The sequence below is a fragment of the Siniperca chuatsi genome, linkage group LG8 (assembly GCF_020085105.1).
Source record: "Siniperca chuatsi isolate FFG_IHB_CAS linkage group LG8, ASM2008510v1, whole genome shotgun sequence".
Classification (NCBI taxonomy): domain Eukaryota; kingdom Metazoa; phylum Chordata; class Actinopteri; order Centrarchiformes; family Sinipercidae; genus Siniperca; species Siniperca chuatsi.
This window is the reverse complement of record NC_058049.1, coordinates 236948-261269: the sequence shown is the minus strand read 5'-3', so window position 1 is coordinate 261269 and position 24322 is coordinate 236948. Positions and strand designations below refer to the sequence as shown.

The 24322-nt window shown below is 43.0% G+C and overlaps 2 protein-coding genes across 2 annotated transcripts in view; one reads left to right on the top strand and one right to left on the bottom strand.

The window, feature by feature from the left end:
* The window catches only part of b4galt1l (DP-Gal:betaGlcNAc beta 1,4- galactosyltransferase, polypeptide 1, like), a 28489-nt gene extending 23104 nt beyond the window's left edge, over positions 1 to 5385 (top strand). Inside the window, exons 4-6 of the mRNA XM_044205728.1 lie at positions 1376 to 1498; positions 3288 to 3392; positions 3658 to 5385. Coding sequence (XP_044061663.1) covers positions 1376 to 1498; positions 3288 to 3392; positions 3658 to 3787 — 358 coding nt within the window. The 3' untranslated portion in view covers positions 3788 to 5385. The remainder of the gene's footprint in view (positions 1 to 1375; positions 1499 to 3287; positions 3393 to 3657) is intronic.
* A 5748-nt stretch (positions 5386 to 11133) lies between these two features.
* Positions 11134 to 14341, bottom strand: exosc3 (exosome component 3). The gene is made up of 4 exons (XM_044205729.1): positions 14044 to 14341; positions 13257 to 13406; positions 11808 to 11959; positions 11134 to 11735 (listed from the first exon to the last, which is right to left on the bottom strand). Exons 1-4 carry the CDS (start codon positions 14266 to 14268, stop codon positions 11528 to 11530), a joined length of 735 nt encoding a protein of 244 aa, XP_044061664.1. The 5' UTR covers positions 14269 to 14341; the 3' UTR covers positions 11134 to 11527.
* Between the last annotated feature and the right edge of the window lie 9981 nt (positions 14342 to 24322).

Genomic DNA, 24322 nt, shown 5'->3' with positions numbered 1-24322 from the left:
TGTCAGCCCTCTCTGTCGGCCCTCTGTCGGCCCCCTGTCGGCCCTCTCTTAAATATGATCTAAACAGTCTTTTGTTGAGAATTTAAAGGAGAAGAACGAGGCAGGAGGAGGAGAGATGCTCGCTGTTGTAAAAGTTTATTTGCAGCATTTTATACAAACTGAAGGTTTGCAGCGTCTGTGATGACACGTGTACTGAACCAACAACGCTCCCAGCCGAGCTTCAGCCTCCTCACCGAGCTGTGTGCTGTAATGGAAACTGCTGAGTCATTCAAAGTGCTGTGTTGTTACTGCGGCCGGAGCTGCAGGTTAACATGCAGCACTGAATAAAGTGAGTCCAGCTGCACAGACGGGGACGATGACGATGACGACACATCGGCTTTGGGTGTGTTCAAGTTCACTTCCTGTCATGAGGGGACAGAGTGTGTGTTATCAGGATGTGCTGACAGTGACTTCACAGAGGAAGAGATCTGCTCTGAAACGCCACCTTCTGCCAGGCTCCTCACTTCCTGTTTCCTGTAGACACACACACACACTGCAGCAGGTTTTCCTCTCAGCATCTGATAGTTTAAGTAAGTTGAAGCTTGTCTCATGACTTCCTGTTGTTTAAATGTGAGTCTGGCTGCAGGTCACATGGTACAGACCTGATTCAGCACTGCTCTCAGGTCGTCCCGGTGGACAACTGCAGTACTGCAGCTAAAGAATCTGCAGCCCAGAAACCAGAAACCATTTTCTCCATCGAGCTCCATTACAAAACCTTGGTGTGTAGACGTGCTGACAGGACGTGTTAGCCGTGTTAGCCGCGTTAGCCGTGTTAGCTACGTGTCTCTGTGGATGGTGACGTTGGGCTGATGTTTCTCAACAACTATTGGAGGGATTATCATGAAACTCTTTCTTCTGCTTATTCTTTCTTTTTCTCTTCTTTCTTTCCCTTTGACTTCTGGCTTCAGATGATTGAGCTCGTTAAATGAAAAGATAAGCCTATAAAGTTGGGCACATGCATATATTCGGTGTAGTCTGGGAGGACAGATCTGCAGCAGGGTGGTCTTGGTCCAGAACTTCCTCTCAGACGTCGTGATAAGAAATATGTCTTTGAGAGCTAACGTGCTATTTACAGCCTTTGCTGCTGTTATTTCTTTGTTGTCTCTTTCTCTTATAAAGACTTCTTTGTACTGAAAGATCATATCGTGATCCTGACTTCTCTTTATTTGAATGTGTTTCCGTGTTGGTACTTTATCTCAGTCAGATAAACAGAGCTGCTGCGGTTTGGGTGCTTTGGCTCTCTGCTGATTAATATTACATTTCTTGTACACTTTGTTTTTCTGTTGTAGTAAAAAGTGTGATAAGTGTCTCCATGTCCGCCGTCTCTGTCCTGCAGGTTACCTTATAATCAGTACTTTGGCGGCGTTTCCTCGATGAGTAAAGAACAGTACCTGAAGATCAACGGCTTCCCCAACAACTACTGGGGCTGGGGAGGAGAGGACGACGACATCTACAACAGGTACTGAACATCTACACACCTTTTATTACAAACAGGTAGTATACCAGCACCTCAGTTTCCTTCCCTCACCTCTTCTATCTGCAACAGTTTGTCTAAATCTGAAACTCTACACCATCTTAAATTATGAACGGGTCTCCTCCACCTTAACATAACGAGCCTCCTGCCTAATGAGACTCCGTCAGCTCTATAATTAATGAACCTCAAACATTCAACAACTGATTTCTTCTTTCACGAGTACTTTCTGTTGTACTATATAGTATTATACTTACAGTACAATACGATACAGTACGATACAGTATGATACAGTATTGTACAGTACGATACAGTACAGTATTGTACAGTACGATGCAGTATTGTACAGTACGATGCAGTATTGTACAGTACGATACAGTATTGTACAGTATTGTACAGTACGATACAGTATGATACAGTACGATACAGTATTGAACAGTACGATACGATACAGTATTGTACAGTATTGTACAGTACGATACAGTACGATACAGTACGATACAGTATTGTACAGTACGATACAGTACGATACAGTATTGTACAGTATTGTACAGTATTGTACAGTACGATACAGTATTGTACAGTACGATGCAGTATTGTACAGTACGATACAGTATTGTACAGTACGATACAGTATTGTACAGTATTGTACAGTATTGTACAGTACGATGCAGTATTGTACAGTACGATACAGTATTGTACAGTATTGTACAGTATTGTACAGTACGATGCAGTATTGTACAGTACGATACAGTATTGTACAGTACGATACAGTATTGTACAGTACGATGCAGTATTGTACAGTACGATACAGTATTGTACAGTACGATACAGTATTGTACAGTATTGTACAGTACGATACAGTATTGTACAGTACGATACAGTATTGTACAGTATTGTACAGTGTAGTATTGTATTATCATTTCCAAACAAGCAGAGTGTTTCTCTGTCTTTACCTGTCAGTGTTTATGTTTTCTCCTCCTCCTTTGACTCCATCAGTGTGTGTCAGCTGATCCGTGTGTCCACAGGTGATCTCAGGTGTTTGTTGACAGTGTAAATTATTGACGAGCTACCTGCTGCTCCCCTGCAGGCTCTGGGCCCTCAGTGCAGACTGCAAGGTTTCACACGGCACCGAAAGACTTAACAGACGTCAAACGTCAGAAAGTGTCTCTGCAGTGAACTCGGATCAGCTGTTTTTGTGTGTGTGATGAATGAGGAGAGTGATGCATGCTGGGAGACAGGATGACTCAGGGTGGTACTGAAATGTACTGAAATGTTAAACTTATTATTATAATTATTACTCGTGTTTTGGTTTGATGGTCTTGAGGTTTAATGGGCTCCAGGAGGATCAGCTGCAGCAGAAGCTAACAGAGATTCAGTGAAACAAACAAAGTCATATTTTTAGCAAAAATGCCCGAAATAACTAATAGATTATTAAAAATGTTACTGATTAGTTATAATATTATTGGTATCTTGGTTCATGAAGTCAAACAGATTCTGGAAAGAAAGTTTCAGATGTTTACACACGATGAGGTCTGATTTCTTTCCTTCTTACTTTCCAGCAGATGTGTCAGTTTACCCAGAATGCATCTGTAGACGACCAGGTTCATCTTCCTGTGTGTGTGTGTGTGTGTGTGTGTGTGTGTGTGTGTTAATCCCACATGGTGGTTTGATCTTCTGTTGGTCTCCGTGCTTCGACCTTTGACCTCAGTGTTGTTGTGTGTTTGTAAAGTGGCTTCAGGTCATCGGAGTAAAAACTGACGTGTTGTGTTTTCAGGCTGGCGTCTAAAGGGATGTCCATCTCCAGGCCGAGCGGCGAGACGGGAAAGTGTCGGATGATCCGACACGAGAGAGACAAACAGAACGATCCGAACCCTCAGAGGTAAAGACTCGCATCGCGTCACTGATTCGTCACCGCAAAGCAAACACATACAGTGTGATCAGTCTGGACCGGGTCTGTTCCGGTCTGGACCGGGTCTGTTCCGGTCTGGACCGGGTCTGTTCCTGTCTGGACCGGGTCTGTTCCGGTCTGGACCGGGTCTGTTCCGGTCTGCAGATAAAATCATCCAGTGTGTGATGTGTAGCTGAGTGCTTCACCTGCTGAACGAGAAAAGGTTCCACCTGTTTGTTCTTTGCGTTGCTGGCAGGTTCGACCGGATCGCTCACACCAGAGAGACGATGTACAAAGACGGGATCAAGTCTCTGTCCTACAGAGTGGTGAAAACAGACAAGTTCGACCTGTTCACCAAGATCACAGTGGACGTGGGGAAACCGTGACGACGAGCGGCGGAGGTCAGCTGACGGGAGGATGCGAGCTGGACTGATGCAGTAAAAACCAAATGTGCCTTTGACACTTGAATCTTTAAAGTTCTGGTTCCGGTGGGATCAGACGTGCTGGACTCAAACATCAGCTGTTTCTGCTGTTTCTTGGATTCGTTTTATTTTTGTACAGACTGACTGACTGAGAGCTTGTGTGTTTGTTTTCTCCGCGGGGCCTCGAGGACTCTGATTGGACGCTGACTGTAACCAATCAGCTGCCTCCGTCTGTCAGTCAGACGCTGCTGCCGCGACACGTCCTGCACGAGCCTTTTATTTTGAAAATCAGCGACAATCAGTGCTGCTGGGTCACGTGGCTTTACTGGCGGGGGGTTATGGGTAATGAACAGCTTAGGTCTGGTCTGATCCAGATCCTGGGTCTGTTGATCTGGTTCTAAATGAATCCTGTTTCTCAACCCAATTTTTCAAGAAAGAAAAGAAACCAAAATATTTGCGTGAAAGTTCACTAAATAATCTTAACTCATGGTCCTCTTACTAGCTTTTTTCCAGAGATTTCGACCATAAATCTCGGCCTTCTTCAGGGAATGGTTCAGGTTCAGGTCTGAACAGAGCTCTGTTACGATGGTCTCCTTGATATCTCCATGACAACTGAGCTAACTCCGTCTGCTGATGAAGACCGTGAGATGCAGTTTAAAGCTCAGAGAAAAGCTAGTAAGTGGACCTTGAGTTGAGATCGTTATATCCTGGTTTTGTTTATTGATTCTGATTCTGATCAGAATCATTGACGTAAGAATGGAAATAATCTGAAACTCAAGGTCCACTTACTGGACATGTTTGATTAGTTTATGTTAAATAATGAATATCAGAAAGAACCGGAACCAGTTTCACTTCAGAACCAGATCTAAACACCCAACCCTGACTGTGAGTGTGTGTGTGTGTGTGCTTGTACTTGCTACATAGTGAGGACTGACACGTTTTTACCTGCAGAGTGAGGACATGTTGGCCGGTCCTCACAACTTCAAAGGGCTGTTTGAAGGTTCGGACTTGGTTTGAAAGGTGAGGGGCTACGGAGAGCATCATGTCAATCACGGTCCTCACAAAGATAGAAGTACAAGGATGCGTGTGTGTGTGTGTGTGAAGTCCACTTTTAAAGGTCTTGATAATCAGGTTGTGATTGATGATTAATGTTTCCCAAAGTTAATTTTTATAAAATAATTAGATTCTGTGATTAATTTAAAAACTGCATCCTGATCAGCTTTCAGCCAAAATATAACGAGTCCAAAAATCTATTTGATTGATTGAATCTGCAGGTGTCCTTACCTGTTGGTACCAAAGACTTTAACATGGGACGCTTGGCTCTGCTGCAGGTGTTCGTCTCATTATTGATCCAGATAAACAGCCCATCAGAGAGTGTGTGTGTGTGAAATCTCTATTAGTTGTCGACAGGTTTGTTTGTTTCTCTGCAGACCAAAAACCTTCATTATTATTATTTTGTTGATAAGCGAACGAATCACCTTAAATGTGCCTTAAAATGAATCTGGTGTAACTGGTTGAACCGGTCTGTGTAAACGTATGATGATGAAAAAGTGAAGCGCTGACCTGAAGTCTGTGTGTTTATTTCACAGCTGTGTGTGTGATGGTTTTTGTTTTGGTGTCATATTTTCGACCCCCTTCAGTGTCTGAGTCCACCTGTCCCCCGCAGGACTGGCAGGAAGTGGTGCGTTCAGGAGACCGCGTTTCTTTCTGAATGTCTTTCTATCAGCTGATGTTTCCTGCTGTTCTGTGTTGATCCAGATCTGATTCATGGACTCGTGTTCCTGTCTCTGCTGAACTGGTCAGAGTTCATGTTTCGTCCAGCTGCAGGTCTGAGGTCTGTCCACAGAGAGAGACGGGGCTGCCAACTCTTCTGTTTAGCTGGACTGAGATTCGGTGGCTACATTAAAGCTGGGGGGTCTTGGGGTCCTTCCCCAGAAAAAAATAGGATTTGAACCACTTCCTGCGTTTCTACATGCTTTTATCATATTCTCAGCTGCTTATAAGCTACACGTTGTGAGTCGGAGGGCTCTCACGCTCAGTTTCATCATTGTGCCAGACAGGGTCGGGGTTTAACCCTGAACCTGCCGAACATCACATTAGGGAAACAAGCTGCAGCAGGACTGGTAGATCTGTGGCTGTAGCAACACATAATGCTCCATTTGCAACTTCAATCACAACATATAAGAAATGAATCAAAGTATGAAATATATATATATATATATATATATATATATATATATATATATATATATATATATATATAAGAAGTCACACACTCAGGAGTTTTATATAGATCGCTGTAAATTAATGTGTTTATGTCCAGTGTCTAGTACTCTTTATTATGAGGAACACGATGACACCTTCTCACTGTAACTCAGAATAAATGTGTTTTTACTGCCTTTAAAAAAAATAAAAAAACATTGTATGGCCACCATCTCATTGTCTTAAATGTAATGGCTTATAAAGGAACATAATCCGGTCCTTCGTGTGTCCATACTTAACTTTTACAGGTTGAGATCGTAAAAGACATTTAATCAATAACAGACAGAGATCAATTCATCAAACTTGATGCTTCATTTTCTAATGTTTGTCTCACAACTCTACCAGTAACATTAGCACTCTGTCACAAACTGTCTGCGACTCTCAGCGCGAGAGTGGCTTCGTTTGATTACTATTAGGGCATACGCTGGTGTCGCATCAGCTGGGCGGAGGTGATTTTTCTGCGACGTTATCAGTTACACATTTGTTTTTCAGTGTGTCAGAAAATGGACGTGTGGCGTGAGAGCGTGCGTGAGAGTTGGCAGCCCTGGAGAGAGAAGCGTAAGCAGAACTCTATTCACTTTCTGCTGGTTTTTAGTCTCTCGGCCTCAGATCGGTTTCAGGTTGTTAAACAGATCCAGAGGTTCAAACAGCTGTCTCTGCAGAACAGAATCAGACCTGGAGATACCTGGAGACGTCTAAGGATGAACTGGAATATTTGGGAAAGTCAAGACACCAGCTGAAGGTCCCGGAGAGTTGAGTTAGAAGAATAATGTATGTTGACTCTAAAATTGAAATGTATACTGTAGAAACATGGCGGTGCAACATGGCGGCCTCCGTGGAAGCGGACCCGCTCCCTCTGTAGATATAAAGGTAACTAAGGTAACGAGAACACAACGGCTCTGATTTTCAGGTGATTAAACACTGATGAAAACACACTTATTAATATTATATTTCTGCCGACGGCTGCTCCTGAATGTTGCACAGTGGAGCTTAAATTCTTTCTAAAGAAATAATGAACATTTTAGAACAGAAGTTAATTGCTGATTTGTCACATTTAAGCTGAGTAAAAACTTTATATCTACTGAAGCAGAGTTCAACAACAAGGCAGTTCAACATGCTGCAGGAAGACATTAAGACGAGAAACACGAGAATGTAAAAAGACACAAATAGGATTTAAGAGGATTAAAACAAAAGTAAACTAGGAGATAAAATAAAACAGCATAAGAGATTAAACAGGAGAATAAAATGACGATATGAATAAAGTCCCATATTGAATTTGGACTGAAACTGACCTTTAACTTCAGACTGTGGTCAACAAGTCAAACACTGGACATATCTGAGCCTGTAAAACTCTTTCTGCTCCTGGACAAGTTTAGTGTTGCCCTTTTTTTTGCCTGAAAACGGGAAAGGAAGCAGCTGCTGAATGTAACGCATTCAGTTTGTGTTGAGAGCAGCAGGTCTCGGATCAGATTCGCTCCAACACAAACATCTGGATGTGTTTTAGACGAGCAGCCGCAAAAACAAAAAAAAAAAAAGAGGAAGAAGAACGCAACAACAGGAAGTTCAGTTCATGTTTTATGTTTCGGCCTCCAGTGAAGTTTTGAACTTTGGCCCTGTTTACACCTGCCATTAACATGCGTCATTCTGGTGTAAAAGGTGTGAACGCACCGAGATCCGATCGCTCAGACCACATTCAGAGGTACGTACGCATTCACGCACCAACGGCGTCATATTCAAGTGCAAAACAAGAAGAAGAAGAAGAAGCCACGACAGCCAAAATGGATTCTGGACTCCACACGAAACCTGCCGTCTGATGTCCTCCAGCTGCTCTGAGCTTTTATTTCGTTATTATGGTTTTCACTGCTGTTTTCAATAAAATAAGTAAAAATTCAAGTTCTGTGTTTTGTTTTTCTGTTTGTTTTATGGGCTAATATCCCCCATTAGAGTGAACAGAAGTCTTTATTGAGTGATATATATATTATTATCTGAGCTTGTGCCGACTGGGAATGTTGAAACTTGATAATACGAAACAAAATTACAACTTCATAAGCAAAACACGAGGATGTGCAAAACGGAAAGGTCTTAATGTGGCTCTCCGAGGGTTAAAGGAAACATTTATTTTTCAGTCCCATGTTTTTGTGACTAAGTGGGACAACAGTTTTTGAAATTGCTCCAGTATTGAGCGAAACGGGCTTCACTGTAAAGTGCAACAGCTTTATAAATCTGACCCTGGACCAGTTTCCTAAAAGCATCATAACTTTCAGAACCGGATCATGAGACACGAAGAACCTGCGGGAGGAACCGAGGTTTTATTCAACGCACTGATTTTTTTAACTTTCATGTCCTCACGTACTGACTCCTCCTTACTTTCATCATGAACATGTCGAGGTTTGAATGAAAAGAAAATCAAAGTAAACTCACAAAAAGGGTCGGCTGTGGCTCAGGAGGTACAGCGGGTCGTCCACTGATCACACGGTCGGCGGTTCGATCCCCGGCTCCACATGTCGAAGTGTCATCGGACCCTGAACCCAAACTGCTGCCGATGGTTGGCCAGCTCGCCGTGTGAGTGTTTTTACGTTTCCTGTTCAAAACCCTCGACATTGTCAGATTCTTACCATCATACAATATAAATACAAACATCCAGAAACAACAGAGGACCTGAACGCATCGCGTGGGAGCTGCAGTTGGATGATCCCAAAGGAACTAATTATTGATTTTTAATCAATCAGTACATCTGATCATATTCAGAACTCAAAATTGTTCCCATTTAATTTTTCTGTTGATCAACGAATTGATTAATCAACTAATTGATTCAGTTGTAAACTATGAAAATAACAAATATCCTCCTACTGTAAATAATGGATATAATGCATAAAAAGCTTTTTTACAGCTCACAGCTGTTTGCAGGAAAAGTCCTGAAAATAAAAAGTCACATAAGAGCAAATGATTCAGAAAATAAAGAAACACGTTACCAAACTTTAATTACAAATGTGAAAATAAAGTTAATCAACTGATAAATGGGCAGTTCTGCTCAGGTTTCCGCCTCTTAAAGGAAGTTTTTCCTTGCCACTGTGGCCAAGTGCTTGCTCACGGTGGGATTTGTTGAATTCAACACGTTTCATCATTAATATGCTGCAGATTTAAACATCACGTGAAAACAGCTTCGGTTCAGACTCGAAGTGTTCGGTCGACCTGCTTCTGTTGCTCTGATTCAGTTTCAGAGTTTCCGCTTTTAAAGAACCACAACAGTGTTTTTACGTGTTTCGGCTCCTTAACTATAAATCATGTACATCAGCGGATCCATACTGGGGGCCCCGACCCCCAAGAGGCCCCGAGAAGAATCTGAGGGGTCACAAGACGCTTCAATAAACCCTTATTGTTAAAAAACAAGGATCATTTTGCGTATTTTTCCTCAGATTTGTGCTTTTTTCTGGTGAAGTTTTGGAAACTTTCAGCTCTTCAGGTCTCAAAGTCTCTGAACTCGACTTTATATTTCTGCCGTTTGAAATATTTATTATTTCATATTTTACGCTACAATATAAAAATGAATGAGCAGACTAACAATGAAGTCTTCATTAATCTTTGTTTAAACGACATTATTGTTATCGTGAGATAAACTCATTAATCTACTTACAGTTTTTTACAATCGCTGTGTTTCCTAAACTCTTAACGCGGTTAGCACAGCTGTCTTTGTAGGCTAAACAATTAACACGTCTTGTTAAAATGCTTGAACTTCTTTTACACACAAGCTCAACCAAGACCACAACAACTTTACACTTTACAGTCAGATTTACAAACGCTTTCACGCTGTATGTCAGAACAGATAACATCGTGTTCTGAACGTAACTTATACAGGCTAAAGTCAAAGCGAACAGCTGCAAACACAAATATATTCCCTGTATTTTATTCCATTGCTAATGAACAACAGCTGATTGTAAATATATAAATCGCAGCTGATCACTGCCGGGGCGGATAAGGCACGCCAACAGACTCTTCCCATGATGCCTTGCAGAAGGTATCAGGTGTGATGTGGATGAGAACATGCGGCCAAATGCAGAAGATTACTTTGCTTTTTTATTATAATCCGGTTCTTTTTCTGTTTGTATATCTTGCAGTAATGTCCTTTTGCAAATAAAGTCTTCACTGCAGCAATTCTGTGTCTGTATTTATTTTTTTACATAAACTGGACATTTTATAAAGCTACTCTGAGATGGTCGTTCATTTTTTGTATTGAATTTCTGCAGCAAAAGGAACAAAATGCCTGCATTTACTAAACCCAACGAAACAACGATGTAGAGAAACTTCTAAAGAAACTACAGAACTCAATCTGTGATCAATCCAATATCCTGTCTGCTGTATCAGGGCAGACCTGACTCACAGAAGACTGCAGTTTCTGTCGTCTCAGCTGCTGATAGTGTTTCTCTGTCACTGTGTTATGATTGACTAAATGTTCCTGTTGGAAGAGAACATGTGTTAATGTTTTGAATAATTATTTGATTGTAAAACACGTTTGCAGTGTTTTGTTAGACGCAGTGTATAATGTGTTAGTTTATTATTGTATTTTGAAAATCAGTTTTGGGGTTTAGTTTATGTGATTCTCAGCATGAAATTAACCATTTTGCCAGCTGTGTGTTTTAGGCGTGTTGGTGCGTGAAGAGTTTAGGAAAACTGTTAAATGCATCGAAAAAAACTGTCACAGCGATTGTAAAAAACTGTAAACTGCATCATCACACACTGATCATTTAACCTGACTCAAAGCTTTTAGCCACATCTCATGGCCTTCCTTGGTTGTCATGGAGACGGTTCAGTTATCACGTGACTTCACTCTAGTTTCTGTCACGTGATGAACAAACAAAGAAAACGAACCTTCAGTCTCAACGACGACAGAAATTAATTCAGACTTTTTAACTTTTATTTTAACTTTGATCCAACTTCAGTTTTAAAATAGATTTCAGAAGAAAACAGTGAGGATTTATGTAAATGACCCAAAACCTCTTAAATAAAGAAATAAGATACGAAATAAATGAAAAATAAATACAGACGAAATGTTTCATCCTGCTTCTTTTCTTTATTTCTTCTTAAAACTTTCAAAATGTCTCTTTTCGTCACATCTTTATCCGTCAAGCCACACAAACAGGGCTGTGATTGGCTCTCTGCTCAGTCACACTGGAGCAACAGCCAATCACAGACTGGTTTGTGTTGATTGACAGATTTAAAAAAAAGTAAAATAAACTCAACTTTTGATTGTATATTTTATCTGTTTTCATTCATATAATTATAAAACCTGCTTCATCCTGGACTCAAACACTGTCCTCTGTGGCACCAGCTGCAGGTTCAGGTGTGGTCCAGCTGGTCTACAGCGCCCCCTGTGCCACCCTCCTGAACAGCTGCTGCCTCTGCTGGTTCAGGTGTATCTGCAGGTGTAGGTGTGGTCCAGGTGGTCTACAGCGCCCCCTGTGCCACCCTCCTGAACAGCTGCTGCCTCTGCTGGTCCGTCATGGTGTCGCAGCTCTGCAGCAGGTTTGCGATGACGAGCGTCTGCTGAACGCTGGAGGACTTCACCCACAGACGGCCGTTCATCCCGAACACCAGCTCACAGGGGAACAGCTGCTGCAGGTCGGACAGGACCTCGCTGTGGGGGGCCAGCAGTCTGGGGGGGGGGCAGACTTAGTGGAGCGGAGACCATCGAGTCAGAGACAGTAACACTGAACGCTGTTCGTACCTTCTGACGAGTCCCAGAGAGACTGTGAAGAGCAGACCTCCTCCCCCAAATACTCCCATCCCATTGGCTCGTCCCGAACTGTCCATACACACCAGCTCCGGCTCCATGTCCTTATTGGCTATGATGAACTGAGCGAACACCAGGTCGCCCACCTGTACAGGTAACACAGGGAGGGAGGGAGGGTTAAACACCAGGTCGCCCACCTGTACAGGTAACACAGGGAGGGAGGGGTTAAACACCAGGTCGCCCGCCTGTACAGGTAACACGCAGGGAGGGAGGGGTTAAACACCAGGTCGCCCACCTGTGCAGGTAACACAGGGAGGGGTTAAACACCAGGTCGCCCACCTGTGCAGGTAACACAGGGAGGGAGGGGTTAAACACCAGGTCGCCCGCCTGTACAGGTAACACGCAGGGAGGGAGGGGTTAAACACCAGGTCGCCCACCTGTGCAGGTAACACAGGGAGGGGTTAAACACCAGGTCGCCCACCTGTACAGGTAACACAGGGAGGGAGGGGTTAAACACCAGGTCGCCCACCTGTACAGGTAACACAGGGAGGGAGGGGTTAAACACCAGGTCGCCCACCTGTACAGGTAACACGCAGGGAGGGAGGGGTTAAACACCAGGTCGCCCGCCTGTACAGGTAACACGCAGGGAGGGAGGGGTTAAACACCAGGTCGCCCACCTGTACAGGTAACACGCAGGGAGGGAGGGGTTAAACACCAGGTCGCCCACCTGTGCAGGTAACACAGGGAGGGGTTAAACACCAGGTCGCCCACCTGTACAGGTAACACAGGGAGGGAGGGGTTAAACACCAGGTCGCCCACCTGTACAGGTAACACAGGGAGGGAGGGGTTAAACACCAGGTCGCAGGCCTGTACAGGTAACACAGGGAGGGAGGGGTTAAACACCAGGTACCTGTACAGGTAACACGCAGGGAGGGAGGGTTAAACACCAGGTCGCCCACCTGTACAGGTAACACGCAGGGAGGGAGGGGTTAAACACCAGGTCGCCCACCTGTGCAGGTAACACAGGGAGGGGTTAAACACCAGGTCGCCCACCTGTACGGATAACACAGGGAGCGAGGGGTTAAACACCAGGTCGCAGGCCTGTACAGGTAACACAGGGAGGGAGGGGTTAAACACCAGGTCGCCCACCTGTACAGGTAACACAGGGAGGGGTTAAACACCAGGTCGCCCACCTGTACAGGTAACACAGGGAGGGAGGGGTTAAACACCAGGTCGCAGGCCTGTACAGGTAACACAGGGAGGGAGGGGTTAAACACCAGGTCGCCCACCTGTTCAGGTAACACAGGGAGGGAGGGGTTAAACACCAGGTCGCCCACCTGTACAGGTAACACAGGGAGGGAGGGGTTAAACAGCAGGTCGCCCACCTGTGCAGGTAACAGGGAGGGAGGGGTCGTTGTGGACATTCTGTCCTCAGTGTCTCACCTGGACGTTGGGGCGGTTCCTCTTGGTGGCTCCCTCAAACGCCAGGTAGGACAGAGACGCCTGCTCACTTCCTCCAAAGTCCACCTTGAAGACGTCTCCTGATTTGACAGTCACGATGCCGATGACGGTCTCTCCTTTAGCTGGGACATACTGAGGACAGACAGGGACAGACTCAGCTCCCAGCATGCACTGCTTCAACACCTGTCCTTCACAAAAATGTCCACTTCAGTGTTTATATCTCTTTTAGACTTGGCTTCACTACAGCCTTCTATCGGGAACTGCCGAACTCCATTTAAATAAACAGCTATTTAAAATTTGACGAAATTGGATCAACGGACTTAACTTTTAGAACAAAAACGAATAACTCTCATAAATGCGTTTGGTCTTCTGAGTAATTCGGGGTGCAACTGGTTCACCGAGCGGCACTGTGTTACTAACTACTCTTAACTTTTCAGAACTGACGCACGGCGCGCTTCAGCGAGCGGAGGGAAGGATTAACAGCGGACCTGATTCATAAAGTTAAACTTTAACGGCACAAAGCGCGGCTTGATAACATCATCTTTGAGCCGCAATCACGACTGATCCACAGTGACTTTAATTCAGCCAAAGATTAGTGACACACTGGGCGCACGTTTGTACTGACAAGAAAACACCTAAATTGCGCGTTTTCTAAATGGAATCCTGCACGCTGTAGAACCTACTGTAAATATTTCCCAGTAAACAGAGACTCGAGGGTAATGTCCGCATGTAAACGGATCCGGTGAACATCGTGCCTCTGAAGTCTCACCCTCCTCTGCTGTGAATCCATCCAGAACATGTTGGGCTGTTTGTGTCGGAGGACGCCGCTTTTACACACCACCAGCCGGTCTCCGCTCCGCCGCAGACCCGGACCACACACCACCTTCTCCGGTTTCACGTGATCCGTTAGAGAGATGGTGTCGTCGGTCTCAAAGGAGAATTCATCTCCAGGTAACAGAACCTGCCCGACTTTATCTTTCAAACACGAAAACATACCGACTCCTCACAGCTTCACTCACGTGTGTTGTTGTTGTTGTTCGACGGACTGAAATAAATGTGACACGCAGGAAACAGGAAGCTCCGCCTGTAGCGCCCTCTGCGGGCCGGAGGAACAAAACATCTCCGCCACAACCGGAAGTTTGTTAGAAACATTTAAGAAAACAATATTTAATAAACATTTAAGTTTAGAAAAGATTAGTAAAGATTTTAATTGTACTTTTGTGGACTGAAACTTTTAATGTGAAGAAAGAACGAATCTTTTCTGACTGGATGTTTATATTTAATTTAACATGAATGTATTTTGACATGTTTGGTTGTTGTTGTTGTTGTTGTTTGTCTACTGAGGATCTTTTACAGAGCGGAGATGTTTTCGATATTAACACAAACTCATCATTACATTTTTCAGCTTGAATATAAAACATGTGCCAGATTCAGACTGAAATGAGATGTTACTATTAAATATTAAATAAATATGTTAAATATTCTGTATGTTTAATATTCTGTATATTTAATATTTTGTATATTTAATATTCTGAATGTTTAATATTCTTTATGTTTATATATTCTGTATATTTAATATTCTGTATATTTAATATTCTGTATGCTCTACATGAACTAATACATCAAAAAGAAATAAGATCAGATCCACTAAAACTCCCTAATCAATCAGATCAGATCAGCTGATTGATCCGAAGGTAAACACACCTGTTGCAGCTGCAGAGACAGAACACTGACACTCTGAATTCATAAAAATAATGAAATGAAAGAAATGAGAAAGATGACGTTAAAAAGCTAAATACAATATTTCTGGAATAAATCGTACATATAACGAAGTGTATCCGTTTATATGTATGTGCAGTATGTGAAATCTGTACACTGGAAATGTGAGGGGATGCAGATGTGTAGTCAGTGTCTCTGTTGTCCAGCAGAGGACGCTGCTGGATCAGTTCCTTCAGGTTCCACTTTGTTCCTCAGGTTCTCGTGTCTTAAAGGGCCAGTTCAGCCCGAACCCAGAGTCCTCCTCTCAGCTGTTTCTCATCTGGACTGCAGAGCTTTGGACATCCCGGCCGGACAGATGTCTGCATCGTCTGAACCCCTCGAAGCCCCAAAACTGCATCTGAAAAGCTCAGCAGCGGCGTCTGTTTGCAGAGATCCGGACCCGGTTCTGAAGATCCTCCTCAGGTGTGTGGTGAGCAGCTTCATGCGGGAACTGTTGTCTTTCTACCGACACACACGAACACTGAAACAGGCTGAATCCTCCTGCCCTCTTCTTCATGTGCTTCTAATGGACGTGATGGACCAGACCACAGTCCAGACCAGGGGCCAGACCACGGGCCAGACCACAGATCAGAGCACAGTCCGGACCACGGGCCAGACCACAGTCCGGACCACGGGCCAGACCACGGGCCAGACCACAGATCAGACCACAGTCCGGACCACGGGCCAGACCACAGTCCAGACCACGGGCCAGACCACAGATCGGACCACAGTCCGGACCACGGGCCAGACCACAGATCAGACCACAGTCCGGACCGGGCCACACCACGGGCGGACCACAGTCCAGACCACGGGCCAGACCACAGATCGGACCACAGTCCGGACCACGGGCCAGACCACAGATCAGACCACAGTCCGGACCACGGGCCAGACCACGGGCCAGACCACAGTCCAGACCACGGGCCAGACCACAGATCGGACCACAGTCCGGACCACGGGCCAGACCACAGATCGGACCACAGTCCGGACCACGGGCCAGACCACAGTCCTCCTTCTGCCTGAACATACATTTTAAAGTCTCTCTGAAGTTAATATGAAGCTTCAAATCAAGTGGAGATCTTACAACCTGTCTCCTGTATAAATATATACAGGAGATAAATATATGTATGAATATTTATATATTCTGTATATTTATTTATTCTGTATATTTATATATTCAGTATATTTATATATTCAGTATATTTAATATTCTGTATATTTATTTATTCACTATGTTTAATATTCTGTATATTTATATATTCAGTATGTTTATATATTCTGTATATTTATATATTCTGTATATTTAATATTCTGTATATTTATATATTCAGTATGTTTATATATTCAGTATGTTTATATATTCTGTATATTTATATATTCAGTATGTTTATATATTCAGTATGTTTATATATTCTGTATATTTAATATTCTGTATATTTATATATTCAGTATGTTTATATATTCTGTATATTTATATATTCTGTATATTTAATATTCTGTATATTTATATATTCAGTATGTTTATATATTCAGTATGTTTATATATTCTGTATATTTATATATTCAGTATGTTTATATATTCTGTATATTTATATATTCTGTATATTTAATATTCTGTATATTTATATATTCAGTATGTTTAATATTGAGTATATTTATTTATTCACTATGTTTAATATTCTGTATATTTAATATTCTGTATATTTAATATTCTGTATATTTATATATTCAGTATATTTATATATTCACTATGTTTAATATTGAGTATATTTATATATACAGTATATTTATATATTCTGTATATTTAATATTCTGTATGTTTAATATTCAGTATATTTATATATTCAGTATGTTTATATATTCTGTATATTTAATATTCTGTATATTTAATATTCTGTATTTCTATATATTCAGTATGTTTATATATTCTGTATATTTAATATTCTGTATATTTAATATTCTGTATATTTAATATTCTGTATTTCTATATATTCAGTATGTTTATATATTCTGTATATTTAATATTCTGTATATTTATATATTCTGTATATTTAATATTCTGTATATTTATATATTCAGTATGTTTATATATTCTGTATATTTAATATTCTGTATATTTAATATTCTGTATTTCTATATATTCAGTATGTTTATATATTCTGTATATTTAATATTCTGTATATTTAATATTCTGTATATTTATATATTCAGTATGTTTATATATTCTGTATATTTAATATTCAGTATATTTAATATTCTGTATTTCTATATATTCAGTATGTTTATATATTCAGTATGTTTATATATTCTGTATATTTATTATTCAGTATATTTATATATTCTGTATATTTAATATTCAGTATGTTTAATATTCTGTATGTTTAATATTCTGTATGTTTAATATTCAGTATGTTTAATATTCTGTATATTTAATATTCTGTATATTTATATATTCAGTATGTTTATATATTCTGTATATTTAATATTCTGTATATTTATATATTCAGTATGTTTATATATTCTGTATATTTAATATTCAGTATATTTAATATTCTGTATTTCTATATATTCAGTATGTTTATATATTCAGTATGTTTATATATTCTGTATATTTATTATTCACTATATTTATATATTCTGTATATTTAATATTCAGTATGTTTAATATTCTGTATGTTTAATATTCTGTATGTTTAATATTCAGTATGTTTAATATTCTATATGTTTCTGTGTAAGCACATTTAGAGGCGCTGGAAACTCCCTGTATGTCTGAACACAGCTGATCAATAGAAGTGATCTGATTCTGATGGATGGATCTGAAGCAGGAAAACATCTGATTGTATCATCGTGTGTAAATGGTGTTCATGTTAAATACTTGTCTTTATACTCATAAACATGAAGTAATAAAATAAAACGATTCACTTATTTATTTATACTGATCTGTAATTGAAAGGGTTACAGTTTTATATATATATATATATATATATATATATATATATATATATATATATATATATATATATACATATATATATATATATATACATATATATATATATATATATATATATATATATATATATATATATATAGGTTTTTATATATATATACAGTGGTGTAAAAGTGTTTGCCTTCCTGATTTCTTATTTTTTGCATGTTTGTCACTTAAATGTTTCAGATCAGCAAACAAATTTAAATATTAGTCAAAGATAACACAAGTAAACACAAAATGCAGTTTTTAAATGAAGGTTGTTATAATTAAGGGAAACTAAATCCAAACCTACATGGCCCTGTGTGAAAAAGTGATTGCCCCTAAACCTAATAACTGGTTGCTCCACCCTTAGCAGCAACAACTGCAATAGCGTTTGCGATAACTTGCAGTGAGTCTTTTACAGCGCTGTGGAGGAGTTTTGGCCCACTCATCTTTGCAGAATTGTTGTAATTCAGCCACATTGGAGGGTTTTTGAGCATGAACGGCCTTTTTAAGGTCATGCCGCAGCATCTCAATAGGATTCAGGTCAGGACTCTGACTAGGCCACTGCAAAGTCTTCATTTTGTTCTTCTTCAGCCATTCAGAGACCCCACAACAGCATCCAAAGAGCTGCAGGCCTCACTTGCCTCAGTTAAGGTCAGTGTTCATGACTCCACCATAAGAAAGAGACTGGGCAAAAATGGCCGGCATGGCAGAGTCCAAGACGAAAACCACTGCTGAGCAAAAAGAACATTAAGGCTCGTCTCATTTTTGCCAGAAAACATCTTGATGATCCCCAAGACTTTTGGGAAAATACTCTTTTTGGAAGGTGTGTGTCCCATTACATCTGGCGTGAAAGTAACACCGCATTTCAGAAAAAGAACATCATACCAACAGTAAAATATGGTGGTGGTAGTGTGATGGTCTGGGGCTGTTTTGCTGCTTCAGGACCTGGAAGACTTGCTGTGATAAATGGATCCATGAATTCTGCCGTCTACCAAAAACTCCTGAAGGAGAACGTCCGGCCATCTGTTCGTGACCTCGAGCTGAAGTGAACTTGGATTCTGCAGCAGGACGATGATCCAAAACACACCAGCAAGTCCACCTCTGAATGGCTGAAGAAGAACTCCTCCACAGCTCTGTAAAAGACTCACTGCAAGTTATCGCAAATGCTTGACTGCAGTTGTTGCTGCTAAGGGTGGAGCAACCAGTTATTAGGTTTAGGGCGCAATCACTTTTTCACACAGGGCCATGTAGGTTTGGATTTTATTTTCCCTTAATAATAACAACCTTCATTTAAAAACTGCATTTTGTGTTGACTTGTGTTATCTTTGACTAATATTTAAATTAGTTTGCTGATCTGAAACATTTAAGTGACAAACATGCAAAAAAATAAGAAATCAGGAAGGCAAAAACTTTTTCACACCACTGTGTGTATATATATATATATATATATATATATATATATATATATATATATATATATATATATATATATATATATATAAATATATACATACACATATATATACAACCATAACCCTTTGTATTTCATTTAATGTTACTGTATTTTTTTAACTGTCTTTGTGTATGAAAGGTGCTATGATATAATAGTACACCAGCAGACCTGTAGACCAGCAGACCAGCAGACCTGCAGACCAGCAGACCTGTAGACCAGCAGACCAGCAGAGGGCAGCAGAAGCTGAGGACTCAGCTCTGCTCTCTGAGAGAAATCAGTGTTTGTGAGGGAGGAAGTTCCTCCTGCTTTCTTCTTCTGTGGTGTGTCAGTGTGTCGGCGGCAGCAGCCGTAGATCAGCTGCCGCTGTGTGTCACAGGGGGCGTGGCCTCGGGGGCGCAGGTCATACATTCTTCCGGGGAGCTGATTGGACGGAGGGAGGTGTCAGGGAATGTGCAGCAGCTACAGATGTCTGCAAAGAGCCTCCAGGTCACGACCCCCGTGTCGGTGTCAGGACCGCCACCCCCCTTCATCTGCATCATCATCATCACCATCACCTTCATCATCACCATCACCATCACTGAGCCTCCGCAGAGCGACGCAGGATCTTTGTTCCTCTGCGAGCAGGACGAGCATTTAAAGATCCTCTCCGGCCGACGGCTCGGCACAGAAATGTTCTGCTAATTCTTCACGTTGTCACGTCTGAAGGCGACTCAGTTCAACGCCTCGTTTACACTCGACACTTCATTTCATATCAGATTCAAAACTCAGCTGGAAGAAGAACTCAGATCTGTTACTGCAGCAAACGCACGTACAAATACTGCATTCACACGGTTACTTCAGTAAAAGTACAAAAGCATCAAAATAAACTAAAAGTACCAAAAGTAAAAGTGCTCATTATGCAGGACGGTTTCACCACTTTAAAGCTGCAGCTGCTGAAGGTGGAGCTTGTTGTAATCACTTCATGTTCTGCTGGGCAGCTTCATCTGTAATAATATGTTTCCTGTTAATAATCTGAATCTGCAAAGTAACTACAGCTGTCAAATAAATGTAGCGTAAGTGTAAAGCACCATGAAACACTAGAGAACAGCACTTGAGTAAACGTACTTATGTACTTTCCACCGCTGCAGTCAGTCACGTGTCTGCGTCTGTCGGTCACAAATCTGATGACAGTCTTTGTTTTCTGGGCTGCATGTAAACCAGGGTCGGTCCTCCTCCAGTCCGGAACGAGGTGCTGGTGCACCTGAAGCTGTTTGCTAACTGACAAAAACACCAGAAGAAGAACTTCAGCCCCTTAGCAGTTTAGCTACAACAATAACAGTTTAGCTAGCTATCCATAAGCTAACAGCTAACCATAAGCTAATAGCTATGCATAAGCTAACAGATAACATAATCTAACAGCTAACATAAGCTGACAGCTAACATAAGCTAACAGTTAACCATAAGCTAACAGATATCCATAAGCTAACAGATAACATAAGCTAATAGCTATCCATAAGCTAACAGCTGTTGCATTGATCAGAGATCAGAGAGATCACTTAGTGGCTTAGTCCAGTTTAGAAGTTCTGGTCCCTCCCTGGAGGATTTCTACGTCGCCTCCACGACTAAATAATCGAACCGAAAACCTCACAGTTACATTTATTACTTTCCTTCTCTCTTCTTCTTTTGCTTTAAATCTCCAGCTGATCTAAAACAATCATTCGAACTGACCTTTTCTTCTTCTCTGTCTGAATATTGTAGAAAAGGTTTCAGTCGTAGTCATCTGGACACTGTTTTCAGAATCAAGACTACGACTGAGACCTTTTCTACGATAGAACACTCCTGGACGAATGGGGGACGACACCGTCTCTGTCTGAATATTTTACTGTTTGATTCTCCACCAAAGACCTGAAGTGATTTTTGTGTTTTTCGTTCAGACTGAAGCTGATTTATTCTCCCTGATGAAGAAAAAGGAGACATTTTGCAGCTGAGCAGCACAAATACCCTCAGACCTGATGCTGCAGGGAGGCAGTTCGCCCTTCCTCCTCCTCCTCCTCCCCCTCCTCCTCTCCCCCCCCCCCCAGCCCTCAGCTTTCAGATGCAAACGAAGCAGACATATGGAGAGGAGGTCTCTCTGCTGCGGCCCTCCTAAAGATTCAGATTGTATGACAAATCACGTCCAGGGCCGCTCAACCTCCTCTGTCCTCCGCCCCCCCACCTCCATCCTCTCCGCCCCCACCCTCCACCACACCCCCAGACAACAGCTTCATTAGGCTGAAAGAAGAGAGTTTTCGCAGCTTTGTCGAGTCAAGACTCACAGCTCCTTCTCCTCTTCTCAATTACTCCTTTGTTGGAGCGAATTCAAGTTATTGCACTCGGGACCATATGCCCCCCACCACCTCCTAAGCTCGCTCGCCCGCGGACACTGACTGTCTGTTAGTGATGTTCAACAGACATGTTGTGTCTGTACATTCGTTCAGAAACCTTCAGTCTGATCAGGTACGTCGGCCCGTCATGAGGCATTCTGGGTATTTCAGGGGCTCGTTCAGCGCAGTTTCAGCTGCTGTTTCTATATTAAACAGAAGACTAACACAAATAATCTTCATTTAAGATTTTATTTTCTAAAATCAGGAATATTTAATAATAATATTTAATATTTAAAACAGTTTTGGTGGTTTCAGCCACGTTTGAAGACACAGACACTTAATGTGCTAATGCGGACATTTAAAAACACTAAACCTGGAATATTCTCACCTGGTCTCAGACACACAGACGCATTTCTTCAGTGTAGCAATTTGTTTTATAGTCCGGTTTATTTTGGAAAAATTAAATAATTCTAACTTGTTAACATAAACGACCAACCGATGCAGCTCGAACGTGTTGACATCAATAAGCAGCAGGACGCAGATTAAACTGCCAGATTTCTGAAGGGAGTCTGGTGACTTTCTGCCTGCCTGTCTCCTCACCCGTCTGTCTCCTCACCTGTCTGTCTCCTCACCTGTCTCTCTCCTCACCTGCCTGTCTCCTCACCTGTCTCTCTCCTCACCTGCCTGTCTCCTCACCCGTCTGTCTCCTCACCTGTCTGTCTCCTCACCTGCCTGTCTCCTCACCCGTCTGTCTCCTCACCTGTCTGTCTCCTCACCTATCTCTCTCCTCACCTGTCTGTCTCCTCACCTGCCTGTCTCCTCACCTGTCTGTCTCCTCACCTGTCTCTCTCCTCACCTGCCTGTCTCCTCACCTGTCTGTATGTGACGTGCACATCGTTCATCTCCACAGTTTGGATGATCACGGAGAAAGTTAGACAGCTGAGGAGACAGACAGGAGGCAGCTACTCCTCCTCCCTCTCCTCCCTCTCCTCCTCCTCCCCCTCCTCCAACTCCCTCTCCTCCTCGTCCTCGTTCTCCTCTTCCTCCCTCTCCTCCCTCTCCTCCTCCTTCTCCTCCTCCTCCTCCCCCCCCCCCTCCCTCTCCTCCTCCTCCTCCTCCTCCCTCTCCTGCTCCCCCCCCCCCTCCTCCCTCTCCTCCTCCTCCTCTCTCCTTCTCCTCCTCCTCCTCCCTCTCCTGCTCCCCCTCCCCCTCCTCCCTCTCCTCCTCCTCCTCCTCCTCCTCTCCTGCTCCCCCCCCCCCCCTCCTCCTCCTCTCCTCCTCCTCCTCCTACTCCTCCTCCTCCTCCTCCTCTCCTGCTCCCCCCCCCCCCTCCCCTCCTCCTCCTCCTCCTCCTCCCTCCTCCTCCTCCTCCTCCTCCCTCTCCTGCTCCCCCCCCTCCTCCCTCTCCTCCTCCTCCTCCTCCTCCTCCTCCTCCTCCCTCTCCTGCTCCCCCCCCCTCCTCCCTCTCCTCCTCCTCCCCTACTCCTCCTCCTCCTCCTCCCTCTCCCCCTCCCCCCCCCCTCCTCCCCCTCCTCCTCCTCCTCCTCCTCCTCCTCCTCCCCCTCCCCCCCCCCTCCTCCCCTCCTCCTCCTCCTCCTCCTCCTCCTCCTCCTCCTCCTCCCTCTCCTCCTCCCCTCCTCCTCTCCTCCCTCCTCCTCCTCCTCCTCCTCCTCCTCCTCCTCCTCCTCCTCCTCCTCCTCCTCTCCTGCTCCCCCTCCCCCCCCCCCTCCCCCTCCCCTCCTCCCTCTCCTCCTCCTCCCTCCTCCTCCTCCTCCTCCTCCCTCTCCTGCTCCCCCCCCCCTCCTCCTCTCTCCTCCTCCTCCCCTACTCCCCCTCCTCCTCCTCCTCACACAGACATGATCCTGATCAAATACACTTCATTGTCTGTTCTGTCTGTAGTGATGAAGATCTTCCCGTCTTGTTGTTCAGGAAGGTTTTAATCTAAAGGAACGCGGTCGTGAATCAGCCTCCTGAATGCAGCCTCCTCCTTCGTCGCGCGGCCTCCACCCGCCGGCCTCCACCTCCATCAATCTGCTGTTGCATTCTGGGAGCAGCAGCTTCCTATTCACTTGTCTGCGGCTGTTTGCTCGGGGTTATAATTTACCTCTGGTTTACCCAACATTAGCGGACACAAAGGGGACGGTTTGGACCGAGGGTTTATCTGCAGCCGGCCGCCGTCATGGCAACGCCACGACCTGAAGACACAGCACCTGAAAAGACCGCAACTCATCATGGAGCCTTTAATCCAGAGTCTGAGGACAGTTTCACATGAAAGACAAGAAAAGCCTTCATTTCCACCTTAACAGCCACTTTAACTGCTCATATTCGGTTTAAGGTGGAAAGAAGACGAATCAGAAGCTTTGAGGGTTAAAACTGAAGCTAAATCTGACCTTTAACGGACCAAAGTGAAGTGAGCTCACGTCAGTGATTAAACGACGAAGATCCTTTCATCCTTTCAGCCACTAGCTTCCGTTCATCAGCGTGTGATGTGAAAATCTGTCAGCAGACTCTGAAAACTCGC